This window comes from Sapajus apella, unplaced genomic scaffold (assembly GCF_009761245.1).
Source record: "Sapajus apella isolate SASKATOON/1434 unplaced genomic scaffold, GSC_monkey_1.0 scaffold13, whole genome shotgun sequence".
In the NCBI taxonomy this organism is placed as follows: domain Eukaryota; kingdom Metazoa; phylum Chordata; class Mammalia; order Primates; family Cebidae; genus Sapajus; species Sapajus apella.
Genome location: NW_022436953.1, coordinates 30391626 through 30414752, shown reverse-complemented (window position 1 = coordinate 30414752; position 23127 = coordinate 30391626). Strand labels below are relative to the sequence as shown.

Here is a 23127-nt window from a genome sequence, read left to right as displayed (position 1 = left end):
ATTGACCAGGAAATTGAGCTGGGCAGAGAGTATTAATGGTTAAGATAATAAACCATGTCTAGCCATCTTTACCACTCTGGTTTCTTGTTTCTCTTTATTCCACAGATTTATTTTCTAAACGAAAAGACTGTTAAAGTTGGAATTCATTTTATCATCCCCAGGAAATGGGTAAGAATAGAATACTTGACTTTTCATGAAATGATTCAGGACTTTCCTATTTGAAGGAAGTTAATAATGTCAGATAATCTTGAGAATCCTGGGCGTGTTTCTTAGTTAAAACTGAGCAAGTGCCAATCACAGTAACAGCATGTGGGCACAGAGTCAGGCTCTGAATGAAAGAGGAACACATGTTAACATTAGAAACTATAATTGTAGGTTCTATCACAGGAGTTTGTTTCCTGACCTCGGATTCAGGTGGTAAGAGCCCATAATCAGAGCACACCATCATTTCTCCATCATTTCATGTCCTGATGAGCATAAGAGATCTTGCTTAAAACAAATGGAAGTCTCAATCATCAAAGATGGAAAACTAATAAACTTATTGATAATTCTTCCTTCTGGGCACTTACCAGCTCTTAGATTCCCTTAAGGATTAAAATGAACACTATACAGTGCTGCCCATGGTAGGGAAGGATTTTATAAAGGCCTCCACTTCTTTCCCATAGAAAAATATTGGTTCATATTTCATGTCAACCACACTGGCACCATGATAGTAAATTACTTTGAATGTTGGCTGGAATGCAAGAAGACAGTGAAGCCAGCACCAGGTTCTTTCCTGTCTGTGAAGGTCAGATCAGCTGACCTGGGGCAGAGCTTGCTTAGTACCACTTGGTTAGTTTCCAGGTGAATATAAACACAAACACAGCCATGTGCCAGACCTCAGGGGCAGACATCAGAAGCCAGTAGTTTCTACAGTAGCATAAGACACTACAATATGTCTGCAAACATTTACATTTTTAAAGCTCATGGATTCTTTCTGTGTCCAGCTCATTGATGAGACCATCAGAGGGATTCTTAACACTGTTACAGTGTTTTAGATTTGCAGAATTTCTTTTTGATGATTCCTTAGTGTTTCTGCATATTTTACCCATCTTCTATGTTTTATCTACTTTTCCCATGAGAGCCCTCAGGGTATTAATCATAGTTGTTTTAAATTGCAGGACTGATAATTTCAAACCTCTTCCATATCAGAGTCTGGTTCTAATGCCTGCTCTGTCTCTTCACTGTGTTTTTGGCTTTAATGTGCTTTATAATAATATGTTTAAAGTGAATATGATAGACTGTGCAAAAGGAATCTAGTACTGACTCCAGTGGCGGTTTCTGTTCCTGGGCTTCCACTCTGTGGTTCTCTGTATCCTCCTGTTTCTCTGAATTTGGGATCAGAAGTTTGTCTATGGATCTAAGAAGATGGAACTGAGAATTGTTGATTGTTTGCAATCTGTTCAGCTTTTTTCTTGTTGTGAGGAGGGAGTGACAATTTGCAAGTTCTTTACATGCTGGACCAAAAACTGGTCCCTCATATTTAGATTTTTAAGGAAAAGAAAACTTGTTAAAAAAAATGTTTATCATTAGTCTAAACTGGTTGTCCAGCTATGAGATGAAGAAGCTAAGACTGCTTATGAGCTTTGAGCTGCAAAGTTCCTCATGGCAAATAACAGATCCGCATTGATATCATGATGGATGAAAATGAAAAATATTCCTTTCTGTTTATCTTTTTAATCTACACAACCCTGGTTTTTTAAAGAATGAATGATGCATCATGTTCCTCCTGGCAAGAAAGTCCATTTCCATGAGCAAAAAGCACCTACGAGTCCACATAAAGGGTGGATGTGGCAGTGAGGGCTACGTATCCACATGTTGTTGGTGACTCTGAAATTCAGAGGCCGGTGGCTGGGAAGAGAAGGGAGGCAAGCAGAGCAAAGCAGGAGTAGTGTTTTCCTGCATTCCTGCCATGGGACAGGCAAGGAAACTTCACGACCAGGAGTTAGTCCTTCTGTCTCTTTATAAGAGAAGCAGTGAAGGGAGAAGCAGAGAGCTCTGGAGCCAGGTGGTGGGAGTCATGAGAATGCTGAGAGCCATGAGGCTGGCTGGGAACTGAGCTTGCTGTAAAGCTTCCCAAAGCTCATCAGTGCTAATGCATTTCCTGGATTAGGAACCACAAAGACATCAGGATAGGGGTCTCCACAGAACTCAGCCATATCAGGGCAACAATGGGAATGCAAAAGGCAGACAGATGGCAGCAGCCAAAGTCACCCAGGCATCTGCTCTTCATGGTGCCCAGATCTGGTTTCCTGTGGCTGCAGTAACAAATTACCATTAACCTAAAACAACAGGTATGTTTCTTCTCACAGTTCTGGAGGCTAGAATCTGAAATCAAGGTGTAATATCATATTCCCCTTGAAGGTTCTAGGGGAGGATCCTTCCTGGCCTCCTCAGGCTTCCGGTAGCTCCAGGCATTCCCTGGCTTGAGGCTATATCCCTCCAGTTTTCTGCCTCCATCTTCACAAGGTCTAGCCTCTGTTTCTGTGTCTTCTCCTCTTTTGTCTCTTATGAGGACACCTGTCATTAGAGTTAACACCGTTTCCCTCTCCGTGCAGGTAATCCAGGATAATCCCGTTTGAGATACTCAATTTCATTATATTTGCAGAGCCTTGTATTTCCAAATAAGGTCTCATTCACAGGTTCTAAGGACTGGGAGGTGGATCTACCTTTGAGGCCACCATTCAGCCTGCCTGCTATATAGGACATGTTTATAGTCTCCTAATCACAAAGCCTAAGACTGTAATTAATGAGGCACTACCCTGGCTGCAAAATACGGTGACTCATTATTCACAATGACCAGGAGAGCTATGTTCAAACGTCCAGAGATGGGACAATTTTACAGACTGATTCAGGGTGGATGACTTCATGATTCTTTCCCTGCAACAGATGAGGAAACAAACAAAGGACATGATTGTTCTGCTGTGGAAAGCTCCATGGCTGACCGTCACAGATAAGGGCTTTGGTGGTCTGGCTTCAGTTTTGGGTGTGCTGTAAAAACTTGAAAAAAACGTAATTAACCTTTTACTCACCAGCACATTGACGGTGCAGCTCATGCGATTTTCCTTGTTCTCATCGTGCATGATGGTTCTATAATCCAAAAGTCTTTCCATCAAGCGCACAACGAGTTTTACAAAAGTTTCTCCTGTTTTGGCAAGGTATTTATGCTTCCTGCAGTGCTCCAGAAGGCTGAAAAGTAATTATACATACCTTGTTAATCACACTCAGAAAAAGAAACCCAATGGAGGTGCAATTTTAAATATTTTCCATTATAAACACATTTTAATTATTTCTGGGCTACAAAGTTCATTGTAGTCTAATTATGGTCTCCCTGTCTCTATATCTCTCAGACATAAATCCCACTGCTAATCAACACTTACATTTTATCAAATAACACTTTGTACTGTTCGTCTCCTCTGCCTCCTTCCACTTCATGATCCAGCTTGGTGATGATCTCATTTTCAAACTATAATTAAACAGAGGAAGTGTAAATAATCAGCATGGCAGGTATTTCATTTTATGACTTGAGTGTCAATAGAACATAAATCGGCAAGACAGATCATCATAGACGGTGACCCTCTGCCTTTGAAGCCTCATTTCATTTAAGAGTTACCGACCCAGAACCCCTGGAGGTTTCTCTTGATCCCCTGCCACAAGCGGACCTTTCATTTCCTTTTCTGGTTAACGGAGCCTGAACACGCATGTCCTGACAGCAGGAGCAAGAACAGGAGGAAGAAAGACAAGGAAACTGTAGGGAAATCAAACAGCAGCATGAAAAAGCCTCAAACTGCATCTCTACATACACGTAACATCTAAAATAGCTCGTTGGTTCCTGAAACTGAACAGATGGTGTTTCCCCTGCCAGCGAAGAGTTCTCGGCAATCTGAAAACATCCTACGGGCCACTTAGCTGCTATTCCTTGATAGATCCTAGTGAAATACCTCAATCTGGCTGAAAAACATGTTCTAAAGAGCGAGAGGAGCAATGTCCCTAAAGATAAACCAGCAGGCACGGGAAGGAGGTCCATCCTCCATCCCCAAAGCTTCTGATTAAATTTCCTGGGAATCGGGTTGCAGAAGGGTCGCCAGTACCAGCTAATTGTTTCTCAGATCCATACTTTTAGAAAAACTCTCAATTCTGAGGAGGTGAGAATCTCTAAAATGTCTTCAAGTGTCTGATCATTAACAATGGACATGTTTTCCCCATCCTCACTGTCCAGTTCCCCATCCCTGGCAGAGTTCACAGCTACCTCAGTACTGGGACTCCAGTCAGGTGACCAGCCATGTTGCAGGGGTCCCTGAGCTTACCCATCAATTTGTGCCAGTAGCAAGGAGGGGCTGAGAGAGTGTTTGTTCTCCTAAAGACGAGACATCCAAACTCTGAACTGAAGGAAGATGGACAAAGGAAGAATTGAAGAAAGCTGAATTCAGGGTCCAGAAAGCAAGTACACCATGGGTCCCCAGGACCTCTTTAAAGCCATGTTCAATCACCTCCTTTCTCAGGCAACATTCCTCAAGTCGCCCACTGTTATTAGGATCCCAACGGATGCTAAGCTGAATGAGAGGAAGAAGTTTTCCTTGGTCATTGCTCTAGCCAGCCCTGAGACCTCGAACAGTGCCTCTGATGTTCTAACGGAATGAATATGCTGTGCGCACATCAACTATTGAATACAGTTGGTCTTAGACTGGATAAAGGGGGAGAGGGCTTAATATGTCAGTAAAGGAGTGGTCCAGAAGGTTGATAAATCACAACCTTCATTCTTAGCCAAGCCCAGCCCAGTGGTGAACACAGCTCATCCAGAAGGCCTGTGACAGACACTGTGGACACCGGGGACTGGGGGATTCCCCTGCAGAAGCAGCTGACTGTGGATCCTGAGAAGCAATAAGCAAGAAGTGGTAAAACCCAAGAAGGAGCCTCAAAGTGGAGGCAGACGCCCTGCCTGTCCTCAATCACTACACACTGCCCAGAGCCACAGCTGTATCACACTGTACAGATGAAACACAGGCTTTCAGGCCTGGAGAGAAGTATTGATTCTTGCCGGACATCAAGGACTCAGCAATATCCCCAGAACCTGGACCTTAGCAAATCTCTCCAATTTTCTTCTTGATCTTCTCCATGGGCTACTCCCCCAAATAAACACTTGTTTTTGATTCTGTCTGGCCTGAGAAGTTCAGGGCTTTTAGCAACATATACAGATAGTTCCACTGAAGAAGGAAGAATGACTTGATTTTTTTTCGTGTGAAATCTCACATTAACGATTTTTTACTGTAAAATAACAACCTTTTGATACTAACCACTACTATCCTGGTCTTTATAGAAAATAAGTCTGCAAAAGGCAGTTCTTTTTGGAATCAGATACAAGGGAGATCACTTGGTAGTGGCCCAAAAGTTGGCATTTCAAGGCAGTACCATCTCCCAGACGGTGTCATGATGCAGACAGTCTCCAAAGACTAAATGTTTGAGGAGGGCTGATGCTTCAGGACAAATGATGAAGATACAAAATAAAATTCAATTTAATCAAAACATGATTCAATTTCATGTTTGTTTAATGAGTACAGACAATACGAAAGGTACAGAGAACGCAGAGAACCGTGCCTTCTCCTGACATGGGCAAACACAGGCATTTAAAATCACTCAGCACTGGTCAGTTAGAAGGGATCTGAACGTGGAGTCCAGGTTATGAAAACTGCATGTTTTCTCTGCTTCCACGTAAATCTAGCTGTCACAAACACAGGCAACGAGGAAGTTACAGCTACTTAGGTATGCTGCTGATCGAATTTTGACTGATGAACTTAATGCTTTCCAAAAAGAGTGGATGAATGCTAAGTGAACCACACGTAGCTGATTCTAATTTTACTAACCCTAGTCCAAACTAGGTAACTTACAAAACACCTGGCCCCCCTATTCTGTTTATTAGCAAGGATTCAATACCAGAGATCCACAGCTAGCCTCTAATTCCAGGATTCTCGTTAATTTTTACAGAAGGCACTTGAATTGATTCACTGGTGTGCTGTGAACTGTTACCATAATCAGAATTAAACGATCCTGTCCCACTAAACTGGAGATAGTATATCTGCTGATAGAGCAGAGCTGGTTTTATAAAAATCATGCTTATTATCTTCCTTGTGAATGCACACTGGTGATTTGCAACAAGGTTCTCTATGGCTGGGATAAAATTAGCAAGGGTTTACTGTGTTGCTCAAAAGGTGGCAGAGGCTCACTCACGTGATAAGCAGAACCATTCCATTTTCTTCTCTTTTCTGAATCCCTAATATTGCTACAAAAATATCCACAGGGTGTCTAACTTAAAACACTGAACAGAGAGTCTCTAAGCATCTGATACCAGCAGCCCTCTGAGAACATGAAACAAGAGAACACTTAGGAATAGACGGCCTTTTGGAAAGTTCTGTTAAATTGAACGTGATGGAATCAGGGGGCTGTGCTCGAAGCGATATCGATGTCTTGTTAATTCAGTTAACTTAGAAAGGAACCACTGCTTTTGCCACTTTCTGCCACAGCTAACCATAGGCTATTGGCACCTATTTGAAAGATCGTGGAGAGAAGGATGCCAGTAGCGGCTGGTCCAAAAGCCAGTTATATTTGGTTTGGAATGCCTCATTTTTGTTTTGGATGAGATTTGCTATTCTTACTCTAATGCGTCTATAGTTTTATGCTTCTATAATATATACAATCAGCCTGCACTTTTCAGACATACAGGACCATGCTTTACATAATAGAAGAGATCTAAGGTTCTGTGGGAGCACAGCAGGAAGCTGGATCAGGGTGGAAACGTTTGCACAGATCACTCATCACTTTGACGGAGGGCTCTGAGGTTATCAAGAGCTGGGTGACATCTGAAATCTATGGGCATGGCCTGCTAAGTACATTAGCAGAGGGGCTTATTTGACCCTTTACAAATAAACCTTAGTAGACTTAGTAACTCTTTGCCCAAAGTGCTCTAGTTTCTCCTGTATTTAAACTAAAAAGGCTCCAAAGATACTGCAGGCACGGGCATGGTGTTCGACCACCTCCTGGTTTCAGAGGGCACAAGGAATCAGACTCTCCCTGCCTTCTCTCCCTTTAAACGGAACTGGGCCAATATGATGAAACTGCCCAGCCACACGTTTCCTCCTGAGCATTTGCAGGAGGAAGTGGGTGGGAGAAAGTTGCTGGACTGTATCTGGGTAGAAAACATGGCTAAGAAGATGTAACTGGCAAGCTTCAGCAGAGAGAAGCGTGGCACCTCCCAACATGTGGGGCTCCAGGCACCCATGCTGACATCCTAGAAGTGACTGCTCCCTCCTGGTCTGTCACTCAGCCTTGAGTCCCTGTGCTCAGACACACTCATATTTTTCTATAGAGCATCCCTCTTGCCTAACCACTCTGTAAACTTAATTACACACTTAATTAATCGTTGGCACTTCATCCCACATTCAAAAGCCTCCACATCCTCCTACGTCCAACAAGCAGGGGGCTTGCTGACCTTGGAGATCTTTGAAACACTCAAGAGCCTGGAGGACCCAGAGAGAGTCACTTTGAACTGCCTGGCTGGGGAGCTGCCCATCACCAGGCCATGACACCTTGCAGACACCTGAGACAGGTGCAGTGGCTCCTTATGTCCACATGACACAGATTAAGGAGTGGCTTTTGGGCTGCATGCAAGTCCAGTAGACTCCAGGAACATGACCTCAAAGTGAGTCCTGTTTAACTTGGTTAAAGGGGGTTATGGAATTTTGAGAATCTCTTTGCTGGAGGGCTTTTAAGAATAGAAGTTAATATAATCACAGCTCCTGGAGTCAAGGATATTGGTTTCTGTGGCCTGTCAAACCATCTTTGGGTCTGGATTCAATGAAACAGAAGCCTCTCGTGCCATATTTCCTCTTAAGAAAAGAATTATTTTGAAATTGAAAGCAAAAATAAACAAACCAACAAATAAAATCCCAACGAATTAACGAATAAACAAGATAGAACTGCCACCAAACTTACTCACACTCCTGTTACAGTGGAAAATACATTGGCCTTTCTACCGAGTGACAGAAGCCGTCGACATTCACCCGGGCTATTCAATTACTGGCTTCCGGTTACCGGCATGGGCGCGTGAAGAGATTATTCAAACAGGAGCTCGGCAACACTGATGACACAAAGATTACTCATGTTCTAATACTGTTACAACTAAATGGGAATTTCCAGAAGTTGTGGAGCATTTTACTGAGCCTCACAAAGATGACAGAAAATAGCTCTGTGATTGAAAATATTATTTTTGCTCGGCAGCCTTTTCCATTCCATTTTTATTAATGGTCTATGGCCCATATGGTCATTTGCTGCAATTCTCAGCTGTTAGTTCTGTATTTTCCAAAGCCATAACAAATGAAATTCTTTAAAAAGATGCCAGGAGGGAATTTAAAAGTACGCTTTTTATTATGAAGCAAAATCCGGTATGAGGGTGAGACTCGGAGTGCTGTCCATTGGAGGGCAGGGTTCTTGGTGAGGCAGGGAGAGTTAGTTTAAGGCCAGGGGAGGGGTCATCTCCTGTGACCAAGGGCAGGCTGGTCCAGGTGGATGGAATAATGGGCATGAAGACCCCAATGCTTCCCCACAGCTCCCATGCCAGCTTATCAGTCCCGAAATCTCCCCAAGTAGGATCTCTCCTTTCAAATGAATGGAGATTCCTAGAGTCCTGAGTTTAGGGGTAAACCTGCTACTGTGGATCGAGGTGGCGACAAGGCGAGGGGGTGGCCTGAACACAGTTGTGGGGGTGTCTTGAGGAGCTGGCCAGCTGTAAGGACAGGGGGCAGAGAATGTGTCCTTAGGCATCAGCACAGGCAGCAGCAGCAGGGCGGGTAATTTAGGAGAATGGGTGGGGCATTTGGATCAGAAAAGATTCATAGAAAGTGCTGGGAGAGCCAGGATGACCTCAGGCAGCTGGAGCACTCAAGAGATGAAAGAAGCAGAAGAGATAAGAAATGGGTTTTTGTTGAGGAGCTGCAGTGAGTGCCTTAGGTCAGCTTGACAGAGCTACTCTGGGGAGGTGGCCATGAAGCTCTGCAATGGCCTCCAGATGGAAGGTCTCTGATGCGAATGGAAGTCCCCTGTGAAGGGTCACGCTCTGGCAGGGGCTTGGCCAGACAGACGCCTAGGAGACAAGGAGGCCCCCTGATGTCCACAGTGGCCTTGAGTATGGACAGGGCAGGGAAGTGGCACAAGAGTGTCCAGCAATGTAGGAGGTGGCGGATGACAGTGGCCAAAGGGCTGGGGCCACCCTATAGGCATGGCTACAGTGGGCATCCACGGGGGCTTTCCACATGTATCCCTGCCTCCCGGGACTTAGAGTATCTATACTGCAAGCACTAGGAGGAAAAGAAACCCATCCACAGGCAGCAGCATCCTGGCTGTACACAAACAGGGAAGAGGTGGTTGGGAGGCAATGGATTGCAAGAGTATCATGCAGCGTCCAGTCACTGGAACGCCTTCCTGTCAGTGCACCAGAGCTCTGCCATGGCTGTGGCATCCTCAACAGAGGCCAGGGGAGCAGCCCACAGTGAAACATATGACTTTGAAGGTAGGAGGGATTTCTTAAAAGAATTCAAGGCCACTGTGCACATCCGGGGAATCCTATCTCACAGGCTTCTGTCTGGCCCAGCTCCTGCAGGGCACAGCCCTTCACAGGGGATCTCCACTGGCATCTGGGACCTTCAGCCTGGAGCCTTCTGCAGAGCTTCCTCGCCACCTCCCCACAGCGAGTGATGTCAAGTTGACCTAAGACACTCACTGCAGCCCTGGACAGAGTATCACGGGCCACAAGGAGGACATGGCCCATGAAAGGATGACTCCATGCCACCCATCCCACCACCAGGAGAGCCCATTCAACACATGGACCCTGGAGAAGCAGGATAAGGGCAAGTCTGAGCCTACTCTGAGGAAAATGTGTGCTCTTTCTTGGACAAGTGGAGACAGGGAAGCAGTAGCCTCTTGGGGAGGCGTATGGGCAAGGACATTCTAACGAAGTGCCCTCTGCTGCGGCTGAAGAACATGAGAGCAGAAACTCTGGGCAATATTAGAAAAGCCAATTTATAACACATGCTTTTAAAATTCCAGTAATGGTTTGGTGCAGTTTAATCTTGAGTAAAATAGCAGGTTTTTCTTCTGATTCCAGCAGGTCTCCTCCTGACTCCAATTGTAAGAGTAAAATACAACCTGGGCATATATATTATTTCATGTTTCATAGAGAGTAGCGTATTAACAGCTCCACTCAGAAAGGCATAGCAACCTTTACAAAATAAGCTCTATCATGGGTTCAAAATACTAACGTGTTATAAAAATGAAACCCCCTAATGCCTTCCCCTCACTCCATTAGGTTTCCACATCTGCTGTCAAAGTGGAAGCAACTGAAGCCCTTGCCGACGTGACTAACAAGGCGAGATAACTGGGCTTGTGGCGGATGAGTTCAGCAGCAGCCAACCATCCCCAGCCCAGGAGTTCAAGGATGGAGAAGCAGGTGGGGCCAGCCCTGCGCCAGCGTGCCACCCACGTGCCCACGTCACCAACAAGAAATAGGGGCCATTCCTTGTGCTTCAGGAAGATCAGCTGTGAGGGACGAGCGGAACTAGGGGCAGCAAGGACTTAGGAAATGTACACAGAGCAAGTCAAGAGAGAAACACTGTGGCTCAGGAGTAATCCTGGACTGGTACAACTAGTGCAAAGAGGACTGATGCTGCAGGCAAGACAGAGGGAGCGCTGATGACGCTTCACACCCACTGCAACGGAGGCCAGGGGAGCAGGCCAAGGCCTGGCCCATGTGACCTGTAGCCAGAAAACCCAGCAAAAAAGGAGACTGGAAGAAAAGGGGACGACGCTGCCGGCTTGGAGCATTCCAGCTCGGAAGCTGAGGTGGGCACATCAAACAGAAGAAAATGGATCTTTTCCCAATCACAGAAGCAGATTAACAAACAAGAGATTGTTTTAAAACAAATGTTAGCTTTTCTGCCTTTATTTTAAAGATCTTTAAAATAAAGATCCTTTGTCTGCAGAGGTTCTATCAGATAACACCGCAGATAAACAAGCGACTCTGAACCAACAGTTCAGGTGGCTGACCACGCTGAGCCTGACGGCGGGTCCTTCTTGCGGGTGAATCTGTGTCTTCGTGCTTATGCCTGTATTTACGTAGATCCAGGCAAGGCATGGTTCATGCTAGCGAAATAGTTTGTTGTTTATGAGGTGGATCTCAATGTGCCAACTACTTCATGGTATTACTCAAAAACTGTTTGGTTTTCTGGAAAGCTGTCTCCTGACACTGGGTCAATTTTGAAGCCCCAGTGGGGAGACAGTGTTTAAAATGGAGGCACAGCTTCTGTGGCCCTCATTAACTTCAGACTATTTCCTAGCAAACCTGGGGCCCCTGCAAACTGGAGAAAATCAAGCACTTCCTCAGAAGATTGTTGTAAGATTTTTTAAGCCTACCGCAAGGCAGCCATGAGACAAAAGGAGTGTGAGGGAGAAGGGGAACAGCTCAGAAACCAAACTCTTACTGGTCTTTATTCTAACTGCCCTTGACCTTATTTTGACCCTAAGACTGCTTAAAAAATGACAAATGAGGCCGGGCGCGGTGGCTCAAGCCTGTAATCCCAGCACTTTGGGAGGCTGAGGCGGGCGGATCACGAGGTCAAGAGATCGAGACCATCCTGGTCAACATGGTGAAACCCCGTCTCTACTAAAAATACAAAAAATTAGCTGGGCATGGTGGTGCGTGCCTGTAATCCCAGCTACTCAGGAGGCTGGGGCAGGAGAATTGCCTGAACCCAGGAGGCGGAGGTTGCGGTGAGCCGAGATCGCGCCATTGCACTCCAGCCTGGGTAACATGAGCGAAACTCTGTCTCAAAAAAAAAAAAAAAAAAAAAATGACAAATGAAATAACGTTTTAAGCACTTTTGATCCTAGTTTTCTGTGCTAGTGACATTTATCTATAAAAATACACTTTCCCCCTTAGCCTCATTCTTTAATAGCAATTTTTCACAAAGTCCTTCTTTGGGCTTGATTTATATAAAATTCAAAAAGTCAGATGAATTTTCTGCCTAGGAAAAAGCATTTAAATCACAATTCGTAGTTCCAAGGAGTTGGCAGTGAAACTGGGGCCATGATATAGCGCCAGTGGCAATGGAGATGGGTCAAACCTTACGGTATTAATGTCAAACGATTTGGCAATAATGTCAAAAGTTACAAAAATATTTGAAATCAGTAATCACACTTTTGAGAATGTATACTGGGAAAACTTTCAAAATGAATTCAAGTATATGCATGAATGTGTTCACCGAACAGTTATTCATAGCAGCGAAAATCTGCAAACAACCTACATGTCCAGTTATAGAAGATGGATAAGAAAATGACAGTGAATTTTAAGGCATCACTAATGTCACGGTTGTTAGGTTGTAATATTAAGGGAAAGTTCTTTGATATACTGTCAAGCAGAAAGAACATTAATACAAATATCTGGGTATAATATTTACGATGCTGTATTAGTGCAGTCTTTGTACAAAGATTTTGCACATACAAAGAGTGACGGTGAGCCAGAGGAATAAACAGCTGTTCTTTCGAAAATGAACTGTCTTTACAAAAAGTAAATATAGAGGGGTCTGCTACTATGGGAAAAAAAGATAGAGGAAGGAAAGGAGGAAGGGAGGAAGGAAAGAAGAAAGCGGGGGAGGGAGGAAGAAAGGGAGGGAGGAAGGGAGGGAGGGAGGGAGGGAGGGAGGAAATAGGGAGGGAGGGAGGAAGAATGGAAGGGAGGGAGGGAGGGAGGAAGAAGGGAGGGAGGCACTAATCCCACTCATCTCAGCCCAACTGACATTACATAGGGAAGTTAAACCAAAGCCCTCTCTACTGTCCATGGTTGGGATAATGTGAAAATAACAGTCACTAGTCACCTTATAAAAAACTGCCTAGTGGGGCGAAGCGCAAAAAACAAATAGCCAGGTGTTAGGCTCCTATGCACGGGGTTTCGAAGCACGGTTGTGGGCGCGTGGAGGGTAAAGGAAATGACTCCAGCAGTCAGACTCTGTTCATCTCCTGTGTCCTCCTCCCGGCTTCAGGAGTAACCTCGATGAAATGGCCATGCCAAGGTTTGTATGCAGCGCTGGGCCCCATGGGCCTGCAGACACTGGGGACTCATCCTGCAGGCTGCCCCCTGCACTCCACAAACACCCAGAACAAGATGAGGTTCCAGCTTTGCGGGAGGAGCAGCATCCACAGCTGCCTTTTATGGCGCTGGGCATCATGCTAGGGGGTGTACAGGTCTGATTTTCTTTCATTCTCACAACACGCCTTTCTGGCAGATTCCGTCTCATGCCAATGCTACAAGCTTGAATTGGAGACTTAAAAGATGGTGAGTGATTTGCTCAAGACCCAGGTAACAGCTGGCTAAGCCCACGACTCTCAGTCTCCCTGACCTCTGTATCTAAACTCAGCTTCTACTCCCAGTGTGGAGACGGTTTTGGTTCAGTATCCCTCTTTTCTGTTCTAGGAAACAGCAGAATCATTCTTCGTGGATACTGCCTTCATGTGATATGATGAACACAACCAAGGAAAATCTATAAATTACTCAAAGCTCCCTTAAATGATAACCTTCAGAGATGGGTAAGGATAACATATCCTTTAAAATTAGACCCCACTAACATCAAACTGTCTTGATTGATGAAGTTTTGATTTCCTCTCAATGTAGGAATTTTTCTCAAATTTCCATGTAAAATGTTTACTATATTGACTTACGTGAATTGCTATCATAATTTTCAACTTTTTTTTTTTTTTTTTTTGAGATGGAGTCTCGCTTTGTTACCCAGGCTGGAGTGCAGTGACAGGATCTCAGCTCACTACAACCTCTGCCTCCCAGGTTCAAGTGATTCTCTGCCTCAGTCTCCCCAGTAGCTGGGATTATAGGCGCCCAAAACCACACCCAGCTAATTTTTGTATTTTTAGTAGAGACAGGGTTTCACCATGTTGGTCAGGCTGGTCTTGAACTCCTAACTTCGTGATCTACCCACCTCAGCCTCCCAAAGTGCTGGGATTACAGGTGTGAGCCTCCATGCCTGGCCTTTTAATTTTAATTTATTTATTTAGAGACAGGGTCTGGCTCTGTGCCCCAGGCTGGAGGGCAGTGGCATGATCACAGCTCACTGCAGCAGTGACTTCCCTGACCACAGGCGTGCACCACCATGCCTGGCTAATTTTTGTATTTTTTGCAGAGATGGAGTTTCACCATGTTTCCCAGGCTGGTCTTGAACTCCTGAGCTCAAGTGATCTGCCTGCCTTGGCCTCTCAAAGTGCTGGGATTAAAGGCATGAGCTACCACATCTGGTCCACTATAATAATTTTTAAAGGTATCTTTCAATTCAGAGGACTCCCTACCACTTGGGCTTCTCCCAGATCTCTTGCAAAGTATCATGGCCAAACCATGAATACACTAAGGTGAAAGTCAGAGCATGTGGACGTGTGTGTGTATGTATGTGTGTGTGCACATATGTGTATATGTGTGGATGTACATGTGTGGGTGTGGGGGGATGTGCATGTGCATGTGTGGGTGTGGGTACCAACCAAGAATACACAAACACTATACTTATTTTCTTGGGATTCAGAAGGAGATTTTGTTGCTTCCTGAGCATATGTTATACAGCAGAGTTTGTCCTTCATAATGTTATAGTATGTTCTGAGCACTTTATATACATTTTCTTAGAGGAATTTTCTTCAGTTCCATTGCACAGGCAAAAGACCAAGACACACACTTAAGAGAATAAAAGCAAAGACTTTAGCTTTAAAATAATATAATTCTGCAATAAGTAGCCAGTCTGAGAGAACATAATACACGATATTTGATTAAACATTCTACAAGAGCATATCCCAAGAAGTGGGAGAAAGAGACTTTTATCCAGGGTTTAATGTGTAAGTAAACCCAGATTAAAAGAAGTAAGAACTAAAAATTGAGAATAATCCTCCTGAAAGTTGACTGCAAGGTATGATAAGCTTCTTCAATAAGGAAAAGCATAGGCCTTTTCTCTCTCAAGATGCAGGAAAATGTGTGTTCCACTCTAGAACTGTCTACAAATTTCTTTCAACGTTTTCAGGTTTGTCTCCTTCATGTCCCCAGGCCACTCACTACACATCTATGTCCTTACCATTTGGAAGCTTCGGGTCGAATGGAATTCACACTGCATCATATCAAAGAAGATGGGGATGGTGGCTTTGCGCAGTTCCGTCTCGGGAATTAATGTCATTTCTAACATTGGGCCCACCATTTCTGGAATAAACTTTATCTTGTGTTGACCTTGGAATAAAGAGATACAGTATTCAGAAAAAAATAGAAATAGAATTCTAAAATGGGGTTAAATGGATAAAACAACACAACACCGATCAGGGTGACTTTGAGCAACAAGATCCTGAAAATGTGTATCTATTTCTTGTCTGCAGATGATGATGTTGAACTTTCCTAGCCATTAGTATAAGAAGTGGCCTGTATTCCACATGTCATAGGTAAAGGTAGTCAAAGATTCATGCAATATAAGCCTCCAATCATGACTTCTCCGTCAGAGAAGATAAACACTGTTTTCTAAGCAGCCAATTCTATCAGACGGATGAAGGACACAGGCAGCTGATTCCCAGTTTGGAATAGAACAAGGGCTGGGAGTGGGGAGTTCCAGCCTCTAACTCTGTGCCCAGTGAGAGAAACAGGAGCCGACAAATGAGAGAGAGCAGATGGTCTCTTGGGTCCTTTTTAAAATCTCCCGCATCTTACGAAGAGGAGTTTACCATTTGACACCTCTGTAAATAATGCAGGGTGATTTCTGTAGCATTCCAAATGACCCCAATCAAAGTAAATCAAGGCACTGGCATCTGAGTCTGAAACCCTGAAAACAGCAGTGATTCTACCTTTTCCAGTTTTTCTTTGATAGGAAAATGCTTATTTAAAGAACTACTTTATTAGTCTCCTTTCAGCTATCTTGCTCCAGATATGATTTTTAAAGCATTCACAAAAATGTTTCTCAAAAGTTTTTCAAATGTGACTGATAATGAATATCATCATATTAGCTAGCATTTACAATCTGCATGACAAGCCCAGGAGAAAGCATCATGTCACTGAATTTTCATGGTAACCTTGTGAGATGGCTACCTTCTTAACCTTTTAAACAGACAAGGAAAGTGAGCTGTTCTGGGAGCTGTTCAGAGAAACAGGAGCAGGACTTGAACCTGGGTCTGAGATTATGAAGGCTTAGCTATGACCCTCATTTTACAAATTCCTTCCCTGTTTGCTTATCTCAGGATCTTTGCATGGCACTCGGACCCTATCCATTTCTCTGAAAGAGAAATTGTTTGCGCTGTCCACTCCCATATTTATCCTCTTTAATTGCAAAATGAACAGAGAGGTCAGTGATCTGCCATTTTAATGACCACTGCTGAGACATTACAATTCTAAAATAAGCCCCCAGAAAGTAGAGACTGGCTTCTTGCAAGCACTCAGTTTATGTTTTTAATTTCAAGGGTTTTTGTTGGTATTTTCTTGGTATTGTACCTTTCTGGGCCTTTGTCTCTGACTCAGAAAGATGCTAACCCAGGATCACCATCAAGAAATCTGGTGACCAGGCAGAGCAGCTGGCAGTTGCGCCTGACATGGTGGCCAGTCCCTCCCTCCTGCTAGCTGTGTGTTGGCTGCCACTGTGCCCACTCCAGCTGGGGACCCCAAACTCTGTTGGTGCGTGGCTGCTGTATTCCTGAGGACCAGGGCGAGCTCATCAAGAGCTTGAAGTGAACCAGGCAAGGTCAGAGACACGGCAGAAGGGGAAGCTTCCTTCATTGCCCGAAGCTCCTGGAAGACTCACTTCTAAAAACTGGGCTGCAAACCTTAGTTAAGGTGACAGGATGAAACTCAGAGGCAGGTCCCAGCAAAAAGGTGGTTTTTTAAAAGTCTACCCTCTTGTCTTTCAGAATCTTGATTTTTGTTTTCATTTCATCCCCCTGTAACTAAAACTATTTCATTTCCAACGCATACCGGAAGAATGCCCAAGAAATTAAATGTTTGAATAAAATAATGGTAACATTTTGTTGTTAACACCAGCAGTGTATCCCGAGTTAATCAATCTTACTAATATTTTTCCACAATCAGGAAACTAAATTCTTTAGTTTTCTTTGCAACTCAGAGAATACAGATTTCTGTAAAAAGAATCATTAAACAAATGCAGCTACTGTAACTATACCTAAGAAAATACGTAATGCTCATAATTAGACTGAATTACTTTTTACTGGGTAGACATACACAGAAATTTAACCTTTAGTAAGGGATCTAAATGTAATCAACACCTTATTTTTCACTTTTACTAAATAATTAATATTTTGACTAAGGCTATCAGCGTGTGATTCTCATCACTTTCCCAAATGCTTGATGTTTCTGAAAGGCCTGTAACTGTTGCAAAGCATTCTCTTGAAAATGCTATTATATTCCATCTCTCAGGTGACACTTTCCTTGTATTATGCTTAAAAAATGTCAGAGCCAATGTTTCAGAAAACAGATGATGGTGACAGCAAGTTGTTCATCAACCACAATTTCAGTGTCATAAAGTTCTGTCTGTCACCAACAGGTTTTATTGCTCCAAGCCGGGAAAAACATATAAGGCAGGAACAGGTGGTTGTCGACACAGAGACTGGGAAAAAAAGCTACCAAAACGACAGTGTCTTCACCTTTGGCTATTACAGAGGGGTACTATTATTACAGAAGACACACTGGCCTGGAGCTGCTACCGGGTTCTGAGGATAGTGACATCCCTGGGGACTGACTCTTCACAAACCAATGGTCCCCAAGGTGAGCAGGAGTGGGTGGGGATGTTCTCTGCTAGATACCTTTTTTTTTTTTTTTGACATTTGCATTATGGATTTCCCTTGGAGCATATCTTGCTCAAATTTAACAAGAACTCAGATTTGGAATCAATGAGGACCAAGGTGACACCTGCAGTATAGACTTAAAGAAAAAGAGAATGCAGCCGGGCGCAATGGCTCACGCCTATAATCCCAGCACTTTGGGAGGCCGACGTGGGCAGATCACGAGGTCAAGAGATCGCGGTCAACTGACCAACATAATGAAATCCCGTCCCTACTAAAAATACAAAAATTAGCCGGGCGTGGTGGCGTGTGCCTGTAGTCCCAGCTACTTGGGAGGCTGAGGCAGGAGAACTGCTTGAACCTGCCAGGCGGAGGTTGCAGTGAGCCGAGATCACGCCACTGCACTCCAGCCTGGGCGACAGAGCGAGACTCCATCTCAAAAAAAAAAAAAAGAAAAAGAGGACACGCTTTTCGAGACAAAGGAAGGTGATGAGAACATTTGAGCTCCAGTCCTTGCCCACCTAGAATCTGTTCTAGCTACAGAGCACGGAGCTGTTCCCCTGGGAGTGGCATCTTCTTTTCTCACCAAGCCAGGGCCTCCCTAGTCAGTAACCTCCCTGTGGGTGTTTAAATTACCTATTCGCAATCACTGCTGTTTGAAAATCTGGGACATTAAACATAGACTTATCCCAGGAAAATCTCTGTATACACAAGGGCAGGCAGAGCAAAAAGTTCCACCACCCAGCCAAACCCATTAGGCCACATGGTATATGGGTTTTCATGAAAAGCACAGTTTGCCCAGTCACCAAAAAACACCCATGAACGGAATCCCTGCATGAAAAATATCCCAAACCCAACAGAGCAGATAAAGATCTTGCTCCAAGCACATTCATTCTGGCTGGCTCGGGTCTAGTGCTCGCTCCAGTGTGCTGGATGTAATAAACAAAATGTAAATCGAGGCGGCACAGGCGAGGAGATCAGGTGCTCCCGCGGGCTGCCGCACAGAGTGCGCTTTGATAAATAACTCAGGAGCTGGGTAAATAAGCACATTTTCTCCTCTTTTTTCTTTTGAGAGAGAGTCTGCTTTTGATTTCCCCTTTCAGACTCAAAATATGACAGGTTTGGGAGGGAAAGAACCACATCACTCTATCCCATGGGGCAGTACTGTGTTTGCCCTTGCATTAAATTGAGCAAAACAGACTCCAGATCCTTGCTCGGAGGCTAGGCATGGAAGAGGCAAGAGCTGAGATGCTCCTCTAAACAGGCCACATGTATTATTGGAAAGACTCAAGGAGGAGACTCATGGAGCATTCAGCTGGAGGTCTGCTCAAGTGACAGTTTATTAATTGTAAGCTGATAAATAGATCTGATTTCCATTTCTATTTTCATGGCAGAGTCAGTGCTATAATCCTGCCAACATGTTCTGAAACCTGCACCCATTTAAAAAAAGTAAAAAAAAAAAAAAAAAAGATGTAGAAAGTAGGTTGTGTACATCCTGGGAAACTGAGAAGTGCTGTCATAAATCTGGAGTATGACAGTGACAGTCTCGGTAAAGACACTCAGGTCCCTGGGACCGTGGCAGGAAGGGGCTGGGCTCCTGAGATGACCCGGTGGGGCTATCCTTAACCACCCCGAGGGGCTGCCTGAGGAGGATCCTGTGGGCTGTAGGTGCTTTTATGATCATCTCCCTCACTTTGAAAAATAACTTACTTATTTTACCAGTAAGGAACCCAGCTCTGGCGGCTGACTGTTATTTCTTGTTGTTTCCAAGACCCTGAGCCTAAATGGCCAAGGTCATGGCTTACTTTCGACCTCTTGGTTGCTTCCCAGGCCAGAGTCAATGTTCTGGTCTAAAAAGCTGCAAAACACACATCTCATGCATTAAACACTATATTCAAATTAGCCACTGACAGGAAGGAAGGGGAAATGTGCTCTCTTCACTGTAACCTTTTCCAAATCAAAAGTCTCCCGTCGCTTGACTTGGCCTATCTGGAGCCAAGACGTTATCTTGATAGCATCAAGTGAACCAAGTGTTTTGTGTCAGACCAAAGTATATCCTTGGAAGGCCGGGCGTGTCCAAAGACTTGGAGGGGGCACCCGGAGAAACTCGCCCTTTTTGAGGCCGCCTTTCCTTCCTGCATTGTTATCATGGCGCACGGCACAAATTGAAATGGAGCCGCTGTCAATGGTGATCAATCTCAGGGACTATGGAGGTGACATTAAATATATTAAAAAACAAAACCAAAAACAACCCCAAACCGGAACACTAGAAAGGCAGGAGCACCCATCAGTCAGGGTGACCTCTGGCCAGCTGTGGCTCGAGCTGAGTTTTGGAGGCTTCCTCGGTACCAGGTGATGATGCTGGCATATGGAGAGCTGGGGAGGATCCTGGGGGTGCTCAGGGCCCAGGGGGAGTGGAGTGGTGGCCGCAGCTGTGTATGGGGAGAAGGAAGCATTTCAGTATGTCATGACTCATCAGAGCCTCTGCTAGGGTGGTGTCTCTAGTTATCACAAAGGATGTGAAATGTTATCCAGCCATTCCAGAATGAGAACCTTCATTTGAAAGCATATGTGCAAGTGTCCTCTTGGGGAAAATGGACAACTTACCGTCTATACTTTAGAGTTAAAGTGGAATGACACAGAAGAGGGTGGACTCACTCTTTTAGGGGGGGCTAGGGTAAACAGTTGGCCTCAGAGAGAGCCTGTGTGCAGAGGAGAGGTCTGGGGTCTTCCCTGAGAGCCTGACTGTGGCAGGTGGAGCTCATATCACCTCCTTCATGAACACCGCCTATAAAAGCCCTGGACGGGGCCGGGCGCAGTGGTTCACGCCTGTAATCACAGCACTTTGGGAGGCCGAGGTGGGCAGATCACCTGAGGTGGGGAGTTCGAGACCAGCCTGAAGAACATGGAGAAACCCCTTCTCTACTAAAAAAATCAGCCAGGTGTAGTGGCGCATGCCCGTAATCCCAGCTACTCGGGAGGCTGAAGCAGGAGAATCGCTTGAACCTGGGATGCGGAGGTTGTGGAGAGCCAGGACAGTGCCATTGCACTCCAGCCTGGGCAACAAGGGCAAAACTCCATCTTCAAAAATAAAATAGTAAAAATAATAAAAATTTAAAAAGGCCCTGAACACCGTGAGTTCCAACAGAGAACAGCCTCCCTCCAAGCCATGGCTGTGAATGCCCTCTGCCCTCTCCTGCCTCTCTCATGGGACTACACTGGGTCCCTGCCTGGCGTGGGTCCTGCTGTCTGGCCTGCCAGAGCAAATGACACATGCATCCGTCAGAGCATGATTTTAACAAAGAACACAGAGAGATCAGTTAGAATGAATCACGGATGGTCCTCCTCCCTGTTCTGAAAGCCTTAGCACTTTATTACTGAGCTCATCGTGTATATATGTCATAGCATTATTAAGTTTTGGGATTGGAAGGCTCTTGAAAAATTCAGTCCAACCACTTTATCTAACAGCCCAGAAAGACCGGGCCATGTGACTTAGGCCACACGGGGAGGCAGGAGTCGGAGAGGATGAAAACTTCAAGGTGGGTCTTATCATCTCTCCTGACTCTGAGCCCAGAGCCCCTACCTTCCTCCCTGGGATGGCAGGAAGGCCAAGGAGAGGATGGTGCCCTGTAGGTACCATGTTGCAGAGGTCAGCAAGCTCTTTGACAGCTGAGAACCAGTACTCGATTCTAGACATGTGAGCTACTGCGGCAAAGTCACATGCAGAGAATTAGCAGAAGAGTTTCCTCAAGGGGCCTTCCACTAACTCCAGGACTGACACCCAGAAAGGATGCAATGGTACAGGTGCTCTGTGTACTGGGTGGGCACAGGCAGACAGGGCCACTCTCACCCGTTCTCCATCCCCACCTAGGAGCATCTGCTGTGGCTTTCCATTCCTGAGAACCTAACTGGGGCCTCATGTCAAACTAAAGAATGGCAAGAAAGATGCAAAAGCAAACAGAGAGCTAGAAATGACACGTGGACCGCTGGGTTCTGCGTGTTTCTTGCTATGCCCTCCAGCCACTGCAGGGAGTCCCAGCTGCTCAGAAGGTAAGCAGGTCGGGGTGCAGCTAAGCTGTCCCAACACTGGAGCAACAAGTGACACCCTAATGCAATGAGGCTAACAGAGTGATGCGGACAGACCCCTGCCTCCTTCTAGCAGAGGAAAGATTCTCTGGGGCAGAGAGGAAAGTGGAGCGTCTCTCACAACAAGTCAATGCAGGCTTCTTGTGTCCATCTGAAGGAAAGAAGCACAGGCCTGGAGACCCTGAAGCAGAAAAGCAACTGAAGCCTTGCTCAGGACTGAGGCAAGGCCACTAGCACCCCTTGGCCTAGGATACCTCGGCACAAAGCAAGCCCAAGGGCTGAGGGCAGGAGCCACAGAGAGCTTCATCTCAATGAGGAGTGAGGCTGGATTCCCAGAGGGCACTCTAAAGATGCTGGGAGGATACCAAATTATTGTCAGTCACTGATTTCTTGAAGGGACTTATCTAAAAGAGTGACATGTCACATTGGCTAAAATTTTAACAGAGAATTTTTTGTTATTGTTCATGATAAAAGTTGTCAGAAAAACTGAATCACTAAATTTACAAATAAAAGTACACGAATTTCATATACACACACAGACCCTTCACTGCTCTGACTGCAGGAGCTGTTAGGCTGCCATCACCTGGTGGCAGCATACCTAAATATAGGATCTGGTTTTGAGGAGGTGAATTAACCCTTTAGAAGGCAGAGTCTGAATAAAACTGAATATGGTAAGTGATGGCAAATGTCACAGCAGGACGAGCTTCCTGTTTGACCAGAAGGAACTGAGGCAACTGAGGGAGGGAGGCAATGCCAGGGAGGGAGGAGCTCCAAGCCACGTGTTGACCCAAGGGTGCTCTGTGGATTTTTCTTTTTACCCCGCCCATCAGATTTTCTTTTCATGCCTTTGGTCTTCTGTCTCTTAATTCCTGAAAACAGTTACTACAAAGAATAGCAACTGCTCTCCAAGAAACAGAAGCCACTAAGATCTTAAGACATCCCCACACTGATGAACAGGGCCAATGTCATGACCCAGCAGGGATACAAGATATTCACTGTGCCCCCACATCCAGCCTACTCACCGAGGTTGTACCACATGTCTCTGATTTCAAAGCCAATCTGTCTCCTCATATCTCCATACCTGGAAATCAGGGAAAGGAAAAATGCTGAATCACTCCAGAGAGCATTTGAAAATCAGGCTGGAATTATTTT

The 23127-nt window shown here is 45.0% G+C and overlaps 1 protein-coding gene across 2 annotated transcripts in view; it reads right to left on the bottom strand.

Annotated features, from left to right (window-relative positions):
- Nucleotides 1–23127, bottom strand: part of DOCK1 (dedicator of cytokinesis 1) — a 528332-nt gene that overhangs the window by 76321 nt on the left and 428884 nt on the right. For both annotated transcript variants that reach the window (XM_032281990.1, XM_032281991.1), the window contains exons 32-35: nucleotides 22998–23056; nucleotides 15198–15346; nucleotides 3420–3505; nucleotides 3072–3228 (exon numbers count right to left, since the gene is read on the bottom strand). In XM_032281990.1, the coding sequence (XP_032137881.1) occupies nucleotides 3072–3228; nucleotides 3420–3505; nucleotides 15198–15346; nucleotides 22998–23056 (451 nt within the window). The remainder of the gene's footprint in view (nucleotides 1–3071; nucleotides 3229–3419; nucleotides 3506–15197; nucleotides 15347–22997; nucleotides 23057–23127) is intronic.